Source organism: Benincasa hispida, chromosome 12 (assembly GCF_027475165.1).
Source record: "Benincasa hispida cultivar pf3 chromosome 12, pf3_genome.v1.1, whole genome shotgun sequence".
Taxonomy (NCBI): domain Eukaryota; kingdom Viridiplantae; phylum Streptophyta; class Magnoliopsida; order Cucurbitales; family Cucurbitaceae; genus Benincasa; species Benincasa hispida.
The window spans coordinates 15350299-15365167 of record NC_143489.1 but is presented as its reverse complement, the minus strand read 5'-3'; the positions used below and the strand labels follow the sequence as shown (position 1 = coordinate 15365167).

The 14869-nt window shown below is 30.6% G+C and overlaps 1 protein-coding gene across 3 annotated transcripts; it reads left to right on the top strand.

Annotated features, from left to right (window-relative positions):
* The first annotated feature begins 1185 nt into the window (after nucleotides 1-1185).
* On the top strand, nucleotides 1186-6509 carry LOC120067282 (electron transporter, putative (Protein of unknown function, DUF547)). Of its 3 annotated transcripts, none has more exons than XM_039018816.2 (11): nucleotides 1186-1442; nucleotides 2329-2407; nucleotides 2556-2666; nucleotides 2859-2972; nucleotides 3326-3667; nucleotides 3992-4296; nucleotides 4630-4729; nucleotides 4804-4863; nucleotides 5143-5229; nucleotides 5362-5502; nucleotides 5987-6509. In XM_039018816.2, the coding sequence occupies exons 4-11, from the start codon at nucleotides 2898-2900 to the stop codon at nucleotides 6314-6316; spliced, it is 1440 nt and encodes a 479-aa protein (XP_038874744.1). In that variant the 5' UTR covers nucleotides 1186-1442; nucleotides 2329-2407; nucleotides 2556-2666; nucleotides 2859-2897; the 3' UTR covers nucleotides 6317-6509. The 3 variants fall into 3 exon arrangements, with proteins under 3 accessions (XP_038874744.1, XP_090163803.1, XP_038874743.1); XM_090307677.1 differs by having other exon boundaries at nucleotides 1439-1791; nucleotides 3326-3634; XM_039018815.2 differs by having other exon boundaries at nucleotides 1439-1791.
* The last annotated feature ends 8360 nt before the right edge of the window (nucleotides 6510-14869 follow it).

Sequence of the window (14869 nt, the reverse complement as noted above, 5' to 3'; positions counted from 1 at the left end):
AGGAGTTTTGTTCTTCAGATCTTTAAAGCTTCAGCCTTTGGATCTTCGGAGCTTTGAATTTTTTATTTTCAAAAGCTTGAACTTTTAGTTCTTCCTCCTTCCTTTAAATGAAGGGGTAAGACATCTATTTATGGAGGATTTCCATGGGCCTTATATGGGTTTAAGCTCAGTTGCTTTTGGGCCCAAATATTGGGCTTGAGCGTATCTTTAATTTGACCTAAATTTTCACCATGAGATTTGAATTGGGTTGGGCCCAAGCAAATTTAATTATTCGACCCAATCTAATTTGTAATTTCCAAAATGGCCTTGGGCTTTCATTGTAATGACATGGCAACTTGTGATTAGCTAAAAATTCTCATTCAATAATATAAATATTAATATTATTATTTAATCAATTTCAACCAAAAAAATAATTTTGAAAGAATAAATTTAAGATTTATTCAAAGTACACAAAATAAATTTAAGGTAATTAAAAATATTAAATAAAATGAAACACAGTGAAACCAAAATATAGGGACAAATATAGTATTTTAGCCAAGGTTTAGAATATTGATGTTGATGGAAATGTCAAAGTTTCAATTTTATGAAATGGGGACAAAAACATTGATAAAATTTGAACGGATAAAATGCATTTTTGGTTCCAAGGTTTTATGTATACTTTCTATTTTGTCAAAAGGTTTCAAATGTTACATATTTATTCCTTAAATTTTGAGTTTGGTTTCAATCAAGACTTTAGGTTTCAAAAATGTTCCAATTTTACTTTTGATATTAGAGTTTTTTTTTTTTTTTTTTTTTAATTTGGTCCCTAGGTTGTATTCACTTTTAACCTTAATTTTTCACTAAAAATCATTTTTCATCTTTAGTGTTACTTAAATTAATTAATAAACATTGACTCTAATAACTGAAGATGAATATTTAATTAAAAAAAAATGATGTTAAAAGTGTAAATTTTGGAACTTAAAAAATCAAATTGAAATAATACTCAAATCTCAAATGTAAAATTATAATATTTTGAAATATATGGACTAAATCAAAACCAAAATCAAAAGTCAACATTTTGAAATTAGAGACCAAAAAGATTTTTTATCTTATATATATATTTTGGGAGAGAACAAACATAAATTAAATCCCAAATCTAATGATTAAAAAGGATATATAAGGAAAAAATCGATTAAAATGAAATTCAAACATTTGAAAAAACCCTCCAATTTCAAACTTTTACATGTCAGATTCTCATAAACCAAAAAAATCAACCAACCTTCAACGGTGAGTCTTGGATTGAAATCTGTCCATTTGTGGAAAGGACATGGAGAGAGAAAACTTGATGAAGAAGATGAATTCAATTCTCGAATTCAATGCGATCAACAACCCTAAAGTGATCGAATTTAATTTTTTCTGGCAGAAGCAGAGAAGACAACCACCACTCTACAGTTATTCCAATGGTAATTGCCTCAAATCTTTTCATCGTTGATTAATAAGAGACAGAAATTTTGCATTTCAATCTTAGGATGCTGTTTGGTTACTTTTTTTTTTTTCTTTTTTTTTTTCAATTTTTCCCTGTCATTTAAGAGCTCACCCATGTCGCAGCTCATTATCTTTCTTTATGATTTCTGCTATGTGGGGAAGTAGAATTATCGGATGTTTAATAGAGGAAGAATGTGTATTCTGAATAACAATAATGAGTGGATTCGATATGCATATGCGTGGTGAAGAATCAGCTTCTGCGAAGAGAGAACTTAGAGATTTTTTAGCGTCTCAACGTGTTCATTCCAGCCATAGGCGATCTAGAAGGTTTTATTTGCACGGATTTGCATCTATACTCATAACTAGATTGCACATATAGGGCGTTTTCTTATTTATCTGTTGTATTTTGATTTGTTTATTGTTTGGATGAGTGTAATTGCATCGAGGATAAGATTTTTGCTTCCTTTCTTCTTGTTTGATTTTTAGAAACTGGAGAATTTGGAGATTGGAGAGATATATGGGCTAATTAATATATGTTTGTCTATTTTCACCTTCATTACTTTGTTGATGTTGAAAGCTGGATCCGTTGGTTCCTTCAAGAAAATGGAAAGTGCAAGCAAATGAAGTTCTTGGTTTACCAATTGGCAGGGAACTAAACTTGAACAGAGAAAAACGTGGGGCTGGCAATAAGTTGTTGGTTCACTTAATGTTTTCATTTCTTGTTTCTTTTTTACTTGCACAAAGTTTCGTCATGAAGATTTTATATAATCTATGAATTGATAAATTCATTTCGTCACTCTAAAATGATCATTGCATCATGTTACTAACCGATGACCCTTTTGTTCTTCTTCTATCCCCTTTCAGTTCTTCGGACAGGAACTCCAATGTCTTTAGAGGTGGGGTTCTGCATTCTGATAGCAAGAATGACCGGAGTGACGCACAAGTGAGGCAACCAATCTTAGTTATCATTATCATATTAGTGTATTGTTTTTATATGTGTGGATCCATGATGACTGTCTGGTGGGCTATTGTATCTCAGTTTTGATTAAAAGAACTTCGATGATAATTTTAAGTGAATGTTGTATTAACAGGCATCCCCACTTTCTACGAGTGGTATCAGAGCACGAAGTCCTCTACATGAGAGTTCTAAAAATCTCAATGATAATTCATCATCTAAACAGCGTGCGTCATTGGAAAATGATGTAAGCATCTAGTCTTTCTCTCTCTCATGTTCCATTTGCAGTTGGATTCCATATATGTTATGTGCTGAGATAACCATTTCAAGATATCAACTACTCTGGATGGTCAAGTCAATGAAGTTTCAAACAGTGGTTCAGTTGCCAGTTATGTGGAAAATATTTTAACATTTCAATTTGTACACATACAAATTGCAGATCGAGTTGCTACAGCTGCGCTTGCAACAGGAGAGATCTATGCGAAGTATGCTTGAAAGGGCAATGGGTCGTGCATCAAGTACTTTATCTCCCGGGCATAGGCACTTAGCCCAGGTAATGCTTTCACTTTTTCATGCATGTATAGAAGTATCGCTTAGATGCGTATGATCGTTCAAATGGTTAAGACTTAAGAACTTAATTGGTCCTTTCTAGTATACATTCAATTTTTCGATTTCAAAGACCTTTTCTAATTATTCTCTAAGTGTTATTTTGCGTTGTTAGAGTCCCTTCTTTTGTGGGTTTTTTTTGTATACTCTTGTATTGTTTCATTTTTTTCAATGAAAAATATTGTTTTCATAAAAAAGGTGAATCTTGAATTCAAATATTTCCCCGTAGTTTATTATATTATGTATTATATCATATTATTTAATTTCATATTCGTCTTTACCGAAGTACATTTTTCCTAGACGAAGGATTTGATATCAGAAATTGAATTGCTTGAAGAAGAGGTCGCAAATCGTGAACAGCATGTGCTCTCTCTCTATAGGAGTATTTTTGAAAATTGTGTTAGTAAGCCATCTTCTCAGCAAAATTCAGTCACAGCCTCCCCTGCTCATGGAAAGCATGAGTCAAGAAAGCACCCCAGTATCATTTCAAGTGCATTTTGTTCGTCAAGGAAGTTTCCTTTGGGACCTTTGCAACCTTTCTCTGTAAATGACTTGGGAAAAAGAACCTCAAATGCTGGTCCTAATTCCTTGTTTGGAGGTAAAAGCGACGTAAGTACAGGAAAAACTTCAGGCACTGCAAAGGTACACTTGATAATTAATATATAGGAGGTTGCGTTTTTCCTGCGTAGAGTTTTGCATTGAGCTAAGAATATTCGGTATAACTGTTAAGTTGGATTCTTCCTATTACAGCATCACTATTTGTAAACCATACAGGGATATCAAGCAGTGACTATTTGTAGAATCTAATCAAATTTGTAAATATGACAACTCCTTGAAACAAAAACAGAACCAAAGAAGGTTTCTTGCCCCATGGACACTTATCATTCAGTATTCTGCATGTTGATATTTTATGTGCATTCTTTCTGTGGCGAGTATTGAAATGGTCTCATCAGAGTAATTTGTCAGGTTCGTGAAGCCTTTTCGCAGGTGAAGAGAAATTCTCTGCGAACTCTAAAAGACCATCTTTTTGAGTGTCCAAGTAAATTATCAGAGGAGATGGTGAGGTGCATGGCTTTTATATACTGCTCTCTTCATAGAACGGCATCAAACAAGGCTCAAAAAAAGGCAGGTTCCTTCCCTAAAGTTAAACAGCCCCAATGTGGACCGGTGGAGGAACAATTTGGGGGTGTGAAAGCAATGCTGGAAATACATTGCATATCAACCCATAACAGCCAGTTCTCTCGTGCTTCATATGCAATCAACAATTACAGGTAGGTTTCTTGCTTGGAAATGTAATATCCTAGAGGGGTAGGGGACAAGATAGAAAAAGAAGACTTAATCAGTTCTTATCTTCTGAAATTTCGGTGAATTATTTGAGTGTTTTTTTTAAAAATTAATTAATTAATTAATTAAAATTAAAATTTACCTTTGCTTGCCCTTAGCGTTTAACCATCCCAACATAACTTTTCTTCTAATGTCTGGGAGATATTTGATTCAAGCTTTATCTATTTATTTTGTCGACTCTACTTATATATTTTATAAAAATGTGTATATATAAAGAGTGAGAGAGTAAGTTAGTGGGGTTCTTTTTTAATTGGTTTCAGAGTATTAGTTGAGCAGCTGGAAAAAGTGAATGTCAGTAAGATGGGGATCGACGCTCAAACTGCATTCTGGATTAATGTGTATAATGCTCTTCTAATGCACGTAAGATCAGCTGACCCGACATTTCCAGTTCACACTTCTTATTTTGTTGAGATTATTTTGCCCGTCTTTTTCAGGCCTATTTGGCATATGGAATCCCACATGGTTCTCTAAGAAGGTTGGCTTTATTCCATAAGGTATTGCATTTCTCTGTCTGCAGTACATGTACATGAAAGAAGCAGGCATATAAATGTCTTCATGTACCAAAGAAATTTGAGGTGGATATTTGGGAGTTACCAATGTTCTTGACCTATATTATAGGTGGACAATTTAAGGGGTGTCGTTGGCTTTAAAATCTGTCTTTTCTTTTCATCCACACATCCTTCCTTCTAAAATCTTTGTGCTCGTATCCTGTGAGTGAATTTAGTTGTTTTAAATAGACAAACATGGTTGATGGGCTTTTCAGTATAGTGCAGGCTGCTTACAACATCGGCGGCCATATCATCAGTGCAAATGCAATAGAGCAATCAATTTTTTTCTTCAAATCTCCCCGAATAGGATGGGTATGCACCATTCTCTCAAGCTTTTGGTCCCGTTGTGATGCCTTATCCTGGAGTTCCTAATATTTTGAACGCCCTGTTAAAAAAGAAGTTAGAGTGAAGTTTTGTTTTGACTGTGTTTTGTATAAACTACAGTGGCTTGAAACTATCATTTCAACTGCGCTGAGGAAGAAGTCTGGGGAAGAAAGGCAACTCATCTCTTCAAAATTGGGCCTTCCTAGTCCTCAACCTCTTGTTTGCTTTGGCCTGTGCACTGGTGCCTCTTCAGATCCTGTGGTAAATTATTTCGATCTCAATTGGTTTTTTGACGAAATGCATCTGCATCTGTTTTTGTCCTTTCAAACCAAATTTAATAGATAAAAAATCAAATAGCTTTGTTCAGAAACATAATAAAACAAATTTATGTGAGGCTTCCTACCGTGATTACTTACTAGGGGTAAGAAAATAAATTTGCAGGGATTGTCTGTTACGGAGTTGGCTGAAGGTTTTTGCAGGGTTTTGGGTGTGTGAGTTGAGTGGGAATTTTGGTGTTAGGCTGAGTGTGGGGATGTAGAGAGAACCAACCTCTCAAATAGTTGGAGTACTTTGTTCATTCTCATTTTGCTGATTAAATTGTTAGATACCTAACAATATATAAGCAAATTTCTTTTTCCAGAGATTCATACCCGTTTATCTTTATCATTTCCAAGTATTTTATGTTTTTCTGAACTCAATATGTTGCAAAAAAATTACTTAGTTGCTGGCTTGTTTAAACCTGTAGCTGAAAGTGTACACTGCATCAAATGTTAAAGAGGAACTGGAAGTGGCCAAAAGGGATTTTCTCCAAGCAAATATAGTCGTGAAGAAGTCAAAGAAAGTATTCCTACCAAAGGTGCTCGAAAGATTTGCACGCGAAGCATCCATCGGCTCAGACGAACTCCTGAAATGGGTTTCTGAAAATGTCGACGGGAAACTTCACGAGTCGATACAGAAATGTATGGAACACCGAACTGGCAAGAAGGCATCTCAGATCATCGAGTGGTTACCATACAGCTCAAGGTTCCGGTATGTATTTTCTACCAATCTAACTGAAAAGCCATGGTGGTCGTAAGATTCATAATGTCGTTAACTTATCATCATTGTGAGGCTTTGAAAATAGTAGGACCAAAAATTTTCTGCTAATCTGAGGGGAAATGGATTTAGGTAGTTGAAGGAACTCACCATTTGATTGTGTATATATATTGGCTCTGATTGTTGCAGCTTACCAAGCTTGTTGTGCGAGAAAAAGACTGCATTTTGAACTCTCCCTCTGTTTATGCTAAAGCCAATTTGTTGTTTCCTTGCCACATTTGGAAAAAAAAAATATCAAATTAAAATCTGTATTTCAATATCTTTGAAACAGTTGGGAGAATGAAGCAATGTGATGGTTTGATTTCAACTAAACAAATCCCGCTTATTCTAAAAAGATCGAAGCATTTTGAGTAGTTTCTCTGACACATAAAGTCAAGGAAAACCTCTAAAATTATTTTAATACTGGATTTTTGACATATTAAAGCTGCAAATGGAATCGTTTTAGAAGGATATTTTGTTTGTCTCATTGATATTTTAACCGTTAGAACTTTGCAAACATGGGTATTCTTTTGTTCTATTGAACAGTATGAAAGTTGGGGGGAGTGATTAAATATGCAAATTTCATAAGAGGTTTGTTGACAAAATTTTTTAAAACCAAACGAATGAGTGCTTTAGAACAATTAATCATTTAATCTTGCTTTTCTCAGTGCTCATTCATATTTTGACATTTTCCAGAACAAGAAATGCGTACTTTTCTAAACCCAAAAAGGAAAAAAAAAAAAAGAAAAAAAGAATCGTTGACAAAAAAAAATTGTTTAGAAAATGAATTACAATATTAAAAGTTCATTACTAAACATTATATTTTCAAAAAATAAAAACCTAGGAACAAAACTTTCATCTGAGTTGTTAAAAGTGATTATTTTTCCATTTAAATTTTGGATGAGATTTTGAACAGCTTACATTGATTTTGATTTTGATTTTGTAGCCAATAGTTTTCTTGATATTTCATTTAAAAAAAAAAAAAAACCCGAATAAAAACAACATTTGTGAAGTTATCAATTAATTTGAAGAATGAAACAGAAAACGTTTCCCAAAATAAATTCTATGTATTCAAACAAAGACTGAACAATAGGGTTTGAAAACAAAAGATCATCAACCATTATCCCACAAGTTCCATATATCTTATGGTATTTTTCACCACTCGGTATGGAAATATTGAATATGTAATTTCCTCCAAAAAAAAAAAAAAAGAAGAAGAAGAAGAAGAAGAAAAGAAAATCTAAATCCACCCAATCTTTTTTTAACAAAAAAAAAAGTAAATAGGCAACTTTTGCTTAGTTACCAAGATAAACAAAGGCAACGAATAATGAGAGTTGAAACCATAAATCTACCGAGACTTTATGTGTCTAATATATAAGTCCATCTACTTAATAAGTCCTTAACTTTCAATTATGTCAATAGATTAGTAAATGATATATATTTAAAATCCTTAAAAATTTATACATCTACAATATATATAAATTGAATTTTATGTCTATGAGAGTATCTAAACTTTCAATCTGCTTTTGGTAGGTTTATGAATTTAAAAAATGTTGAATTGGTCAATAAACTTTTAGTCATAAATTAAAAATTCATTAACTTATTAGACACAAAATTAAAATCTTAAAGATCATTTAACACTTCTTAAAGTTTAGGGACTTATATACTGGATACAACATTAAAAGTTCTAGAATTTATTAGATATTTTTTATAATTCAAAGACAAAATATACACAAATCAAGATGTTTGAAGTACTAAATTTGTAGTTTGACATTCGAAGAAAGTTTGTCTACCATAGAAACAAATGGGGTTGGAAAGTGTTGGTCAACTTCTCTATGGAAATCTTTGTTGAGGCACTTTAAAAACAAAAGTTGCAATGTGTTCAACTTTTGCATTATTTTTCTTGCCATCTCCTCCTAATTAGTGATGCAATCATCATTATTCATGAGACAAATCAACACTTAAATATATCAAACCAAACTTTTAATGTGGTTCACCTTCTTCAAACCTAGATTTGTCTTCAATTATTTTGGATTATATGTGAAAGAGAGAGATATAGGTTTCACATTCCAACTTTATTCTATCTTTATTTTCTTAAAATTTTATTTTAAACTTTTCATGTAATTATTAGATTTTCATTGTGATTTTAATTTTGAATGGATAATATCCATAATTAGTTTTTCTTTACCTAATTGTGGTTAGCCAGTTTTAAAACATTATTGTTCACATGAGGCTTCCGGAGAAACGTATTTCGTAGAGTTGGGCTTAAGTTGGTGTATGATGTGATGTGGTTCGATCTCTAATACTTGATCCTCTGATTCTCTCTCGATTGAGTGGATGTGCTTGACTTGAAGAAGAAAGACACTAAACGTTCTTGAAGTAGAAATCTTGAAAGAGTCTTTGTCTTCAAGGGTCTAGTCTTTGTCTTCAAGGGTCTTCTGTCTTCTAGGAGTGCAACTTCAAGAGTCTTGGAGTCTTTTGCTTATTGATGAATTGTCTTTGGGCTTTCTGAATGTAGAATTGCCAATTAATCTAAAGCTCGTAAATGAGTTGGTTAGGTGTAATGAGTTTAGCCAATTAATCTCGGATCATTGGAGCCATGATTTGTAGGTCCGCGAGTTCCCCTACTAGCTCGTAAATGGATTAGCTTTAGAGTAGCGTGATAAGTTAATTTGAAAGGTTCAAATTAGAATTAAGAGAATTAGTAATTATATGAGATATAATTATACGTTTAATTTTAAGAATTAAACGGAATAGGAGATTTAATATTTAAATATGATTAAAATATATGGAGGTGGATTTGTGTAAAATTAATTTAAATTTGATATTAAATTAATTAGAATTAATTAAATTATTTAATTAATTATTATTAATTTTATTAGAAAAATTAATTATTTAATTAATTTTGTAAAATTAATAAAGATTTCATTTTTTTGAAAAGAAAATTAATTTTAGAAATTAATTGTGAAAATCAAATTTGAAAAAGAATAGAAAATGGAAAATCCCAAAAAGTGGGATTTTTCCACTTTCTATTCAAGTAGCATGTTCATAGTTCCACCATGAATTTGAGTCTATCTTCCAACCATGAGCTGCAATACATGCAACAATGGTATTTGCATGATAGTCATGCAATAAATTAAGAAGATTGGGCTGAGAATCGGTGATGCCATTGATAATTTTTACTGAAAAAGCTTCAGGTTGAAGGTCTTCAACAATGGTGATACAGTAACCTAATCTCCAAATTCCCTTAATTCAAGCAACTCAATCTAAAGCTCCAAGAGAATAATGAGGAAGATTTTAAGGTGGTCTACAGCAAGATTTGGAGAAGTTTGCAGCTGAGAATCAAGATTTCAAGTTCTACAAAGATGGCTTGAAACCCTCTTGTTGTTGTATGAGCATGCTTTAATTACTGCCAAAATTAATGAATTAGAGTGCTTATTGATCCTTGTTGCTTCTGCTGCCTGCTGATAAACTCCATCACTTTGGTGTCATTTGTCTTGTTTGGATGCTGAGAGAGATAAGAGGTAGAGAGGTCTCACTAGGTGTACCAATTTGTTCATACGAGGTATTTCGTGGAGTTGTGCTTAACTTGGTGTTTGATGCGATATGGTTCGGTCTCTAGTACTTGATCCTCCGATTCTCTCTCGGTTGAGTGGATGTGCTTGACTTGAAAAAGAAAGGCACCAAACGTTCTTGAAGTAGAAGTCTTGGAAGAGTCTTTGTGTCTTCAAGGGTCTTCTATCTTCTAGAAGTGCAGCTTCAGGAATCTTGGGAGTTGTCTGATGAATTCTCTTTGGGCTCTCTGAACGTAGAATTGTTGACCCCCTACAAATGAGAAGAGCTTCTTTATTTATAGAGTTCTCGGGTGGGCTTCATGGGCTTGGGCTTGGGCTTGGTTGGCCCATGGGCTTGGCTCTTAAGCCCAATTAGTTGGATTTAGGCTTGGTTGATCCATGAGTATGACTCTTGTACCCAATTAGTTGGATTTGGGTTTGATTTGACATCCGGTCAAATTCAACATATTTTCAAGTTTAGAGACTTTAACCCAAAAAATAATAATAATAAATTGGACCAAATTAATTTTATCCAATTCAATGATCATTATGAAACCACGTGACATCATTGAAATTTATCTTCAACTTCGATTTGGGGCATATGTCAACTCCTAATTGGTCCCAAATTAATATTTTAGAATTTCATCATTAATTTAGTAAATGACGTGGCAATTTGTGGTTGATCCAAAATTTCTTCTTCAACAATTACATTTCAAATATAAGATATGGAGTTTGAATACGTATTTGGAGTTTGAATACGTGGGTTCAAAATTTATTAACGAATTGATAAGTTGAATTATTTTCAGTTTGACTGAATATTATTGAAATTAATAATATTAATTTAATATTTATACCTATTTTGTGAAGTACATATTTTATTATATTTATTGAGAGAGAATATTATATATGTTAGAATTAAATGGAGAGTTGGAGATGAAACATCAAACTTACATTTTTATTTATTTAGTATTCCAAATACCATTGAAGTATATTTATTGTTTGAATTTTCATTTTTTAGAACTCTACAACATAGTTGTACAACCTATTGCACCAATCTTATTCAATAAGATCATTATTATTTTAACCTATATAATTATGGTAGAGTTTTTTTAAGAGAAAAATCTTTTAAGTAAGAAAGGAGTAAAAAACTAAAAAAATAATGAAAATAATGACAACAGTTTATAATCTAAACATAATTTAATTGGTTCTAATAAATAATATCGACTAAATAAATTATTAATTTTTACTTAAGTAAACTAAAAAAAGAGAAAAAAAAAAAAAAACTTAGTGTTATAACTATTATAGAAAATAGATGTCCATTAGATACTCATGTGTCCACTGACCACATGTTATGTCCTCATTTTTCTAAAGTGTTGTCCATGTGTCTTGTAAATACTCATTATTAGTGTCTATGTAATTCATCTCATACTTGCCAAATTATCTATAATGGCATTTGGTGGATTTTGAAAGACACACAATGGGCAATTTCCAAAAAGTTTGGAGAAAGTGGAGAAATCTATAATTTGTTATTTTACTTACTTTTGTTATTTATTTTATTTTATATATATATATATATATATATATATTATGTTTAATTTATTTTAATATTTATTTATTTCATATATTTATATTATATTTATTTATTGTAATATTATATTTTATTAGCATCCTTGTTTTCGTTATGCTCCTCAAATTCACAACAAGTTATCAGCACGAGCTCCTGTCGTTTTTTTTTTCACTAAAGATAGGTGTTTTTCTCTCTTTGTTATAATTAATAAATTTAATGTTATTTTTCATATTTAATATTTTATAAATTTCTAACATAAAATACAATATTTTATGATAATGTTGCCATGACAAATCTCACAAAATTAAAATTTGCCGACCTTGATATTAACAACAATAATTATTTGTCATGGGTGCTTGATGCTGAAATCCACCTGAATGTTATAAAATCTTGGAGAGACTATTAAAGAATGAAATACAACATCCAGTCATGACAAAGCAAAATATATGATTTTCTTTTGTCATCATTTCCATGAGTGATTGAAAATTGAGTATTTTATAATAAAAGATCCTCATATCTTGAGAAAAAATTTTAAAGAGAGTTATGATCATCAAAAAAATAGTTAACCATATCCTACCGACCATTTAGGTTATCACTTAAACGTGATCACCTATATATCTCCACATACATGTTTAAGTTACAACAATAACTTTAGATATTAGTTTGTTGGTTTGTGGTTAATGCAACTAGAATATCATATATTTCATAAACAAGTGAATAAAATATCAAATATTATTAATCACATACAAGTTTGCTCATATATGGTTTACAAGCTATAGGACCTTACAAGATTTAGGACATCAACCCCAACATCCATGAGGGGAGTAAATATACTGTATTTTTTTAAGAGTATTAAATTATATTAAATATGTACTTTTTTTTCCTTCACTAGGATTTTTCTCCCAACGGATTTTTTCCTAGTAAGATTTTAACGAGATATATTTCATATATATAATAACCATCTAATGGGGAACATTATAGACATTATAGAAAATAGATGTCCATTAGATACTCGTACTTAATGTCCATTGACCATGGTCTATCTTTCTAGTAAGGCTGGACGATGTCTCCATTTTTCCAAAGTGTTGTCTATGTGTCTTGTAAATACTCATTATTAGTGTCCATGTCATCCACTCTCTACCCGTCAAATTACCTATAAATAGTGATATTTGGTGAGTTTTGAAAGACCCACACATTGGAGAAATTCCAAAAAGTTTGGAGAAAATGGAGAAATCCATAATTTGTTATTTTATTTACTTTTGTTATTTATTCTATTTTATATATTTATTTATTCCATATATATATATATATATTATATTTATTTTAATATTATATTTTATTGATATCCGTGTTCTCGTCATGCTACTCAAATTCACAATACTTAAGTCAATAAATTCCACACATATTTTTACCAAACGAAACTTCTCAGAATTCATTTTTCACCTTTTTTTTTTTTTTCTTTTGGGAAAAGAATCTAATTTTCACCTTTAGTTTAGTTTTTTCTAGTACACCTTTAGTTATTCACTGACTATTAAAATTAATGACTTCCCAAAATTCGTCATGGGAGTCAAATTGGATAATTCATTATATTATTTAAATAAGACTTAGTTATAAACTCTAGTGGGGAGCCGGACATCTAATTTAGAAGTTTACAATATAAACATTATGTCAGATGAATTATGTTCATTTTGTTGACTTAATTATAAATTTGTATCAAAATAATCAATCCAATTGCGGCGATTGCGTTTGAAAATATAGGGGACCTATTAGGAAATGTCGTTTACCGTTAATGTGAAACTACTAGGTAAAAATTTTCCGTGAAAATTGTCCAACTTTACTAGTTAAGACATTACTCACCTTTTTTTAGTAATTGTGAGAATAGAGATCGAACTTTCAATATTTATAGAGAAAGATGATGTCAATTATTATTGAACCAAACTCACTTGTGAAAGAAAAATCTTGAATTTAAGGTCTCTCTATGGTAAATATTTCATATAGCAAGAGAAAAAATGATTAATTTTTTCTTGGACATATGACGTAGGCAATTATGTTATTATCATTATCATTATTATTATTTTGAGAAGTCTTAACTTAATCTTACAATATGTATTTCGAATGTGTAATTAATATCTCCATCATGAGCATAGTTTAACTGATATAAAGTATGGACTATCAACTAAAATATTAGATGTTCGATTCCCTCATTTTGTTTATTGTCTAACTAAGAAAAAAACTATAAACCTTTTTAAAGTAAATTATAACAATCAATTTTTATTTTTAGGTTAAATTCTAAAAAATATATTTGAAGTTTACTATTTTTGTTATAAAAATATCCCATTCTTTCAAAAGTTGCCATATATTTTTCATAAGCATTTAGATATTATCCTTGAAATAAAGATCCGTTAAAATTTTAATTTGGATAGCAATTGGGATATGAAATGATGTGGTGATGATTTACGACGAGGTGGAGATACAAATTTTTTGTCTTCGTCAATGCTCATCATTCCAAGTCTCAACTTTCATTCAGTAGTTCTAAATAGAGTTTCTATAATACGACCCATTTTAACACGTTTATGATGTCAAAGATATTATTGCAATATTCTCTTAAAAAAAGGTACTATTGCAATATTTAAAGGAATATAAGATTACTTTCAAAACAAGTAACAAAGTTTAGGAATATTCTTATAATCTAGCCTTATTTGTATTGTACAATTATTTAGCCCAAAAAAATTGTATACATTCTCTTTAGATATATTTGTTCGGCTTAAATAATATATTTTGGTGCTGTATTTTTAGTTATAGTTTAATTTGATCTTGTACTTTGAAATGTTCATTTTGATCGTTATATATGTAATTTTTGTTCATTTTAGTCAATATAATTTCAAAATGTCTATTTTGGCTCACTGTACTTTGAAAATGGACTGTTTTGGCCCTTATTGGTACATTTTACACACAATTGAAGTCCAACAAAATACAAATTTATAAACTATAACTACATTATAAGAAGCTTAGAGAATAAAAGGCCACTTTTAAATTTTGATAAAAATAAATATGATAAAAATGAAAATAAACAAATCAAAATAATCATGATTAAAAAATAAGACAAAAATAACATTTAAAAAATATATGGACCAAAATAAATCGAGATTGAATGTATAGAGACTAAAAATATATATATTTTAAAATTATATAGCGTAAAGTGAATAAAAGTTGAAGCTCCAAAGTATATTTAAACCGTTGAAAGTATATATGAGCTAAATTAATAAAAAAAAATTGAATTTAACCAACTCTTTGATCTTTTGATTCGATATATATATATATATATATAACAATTCTGGTAATGTATGTTGGTTAGTAACCATATTTGTAATTTAATTTAAATTAAAGTTGAAGGTACTATGGACAATGGTAACATTTAAAATGTATTAATATA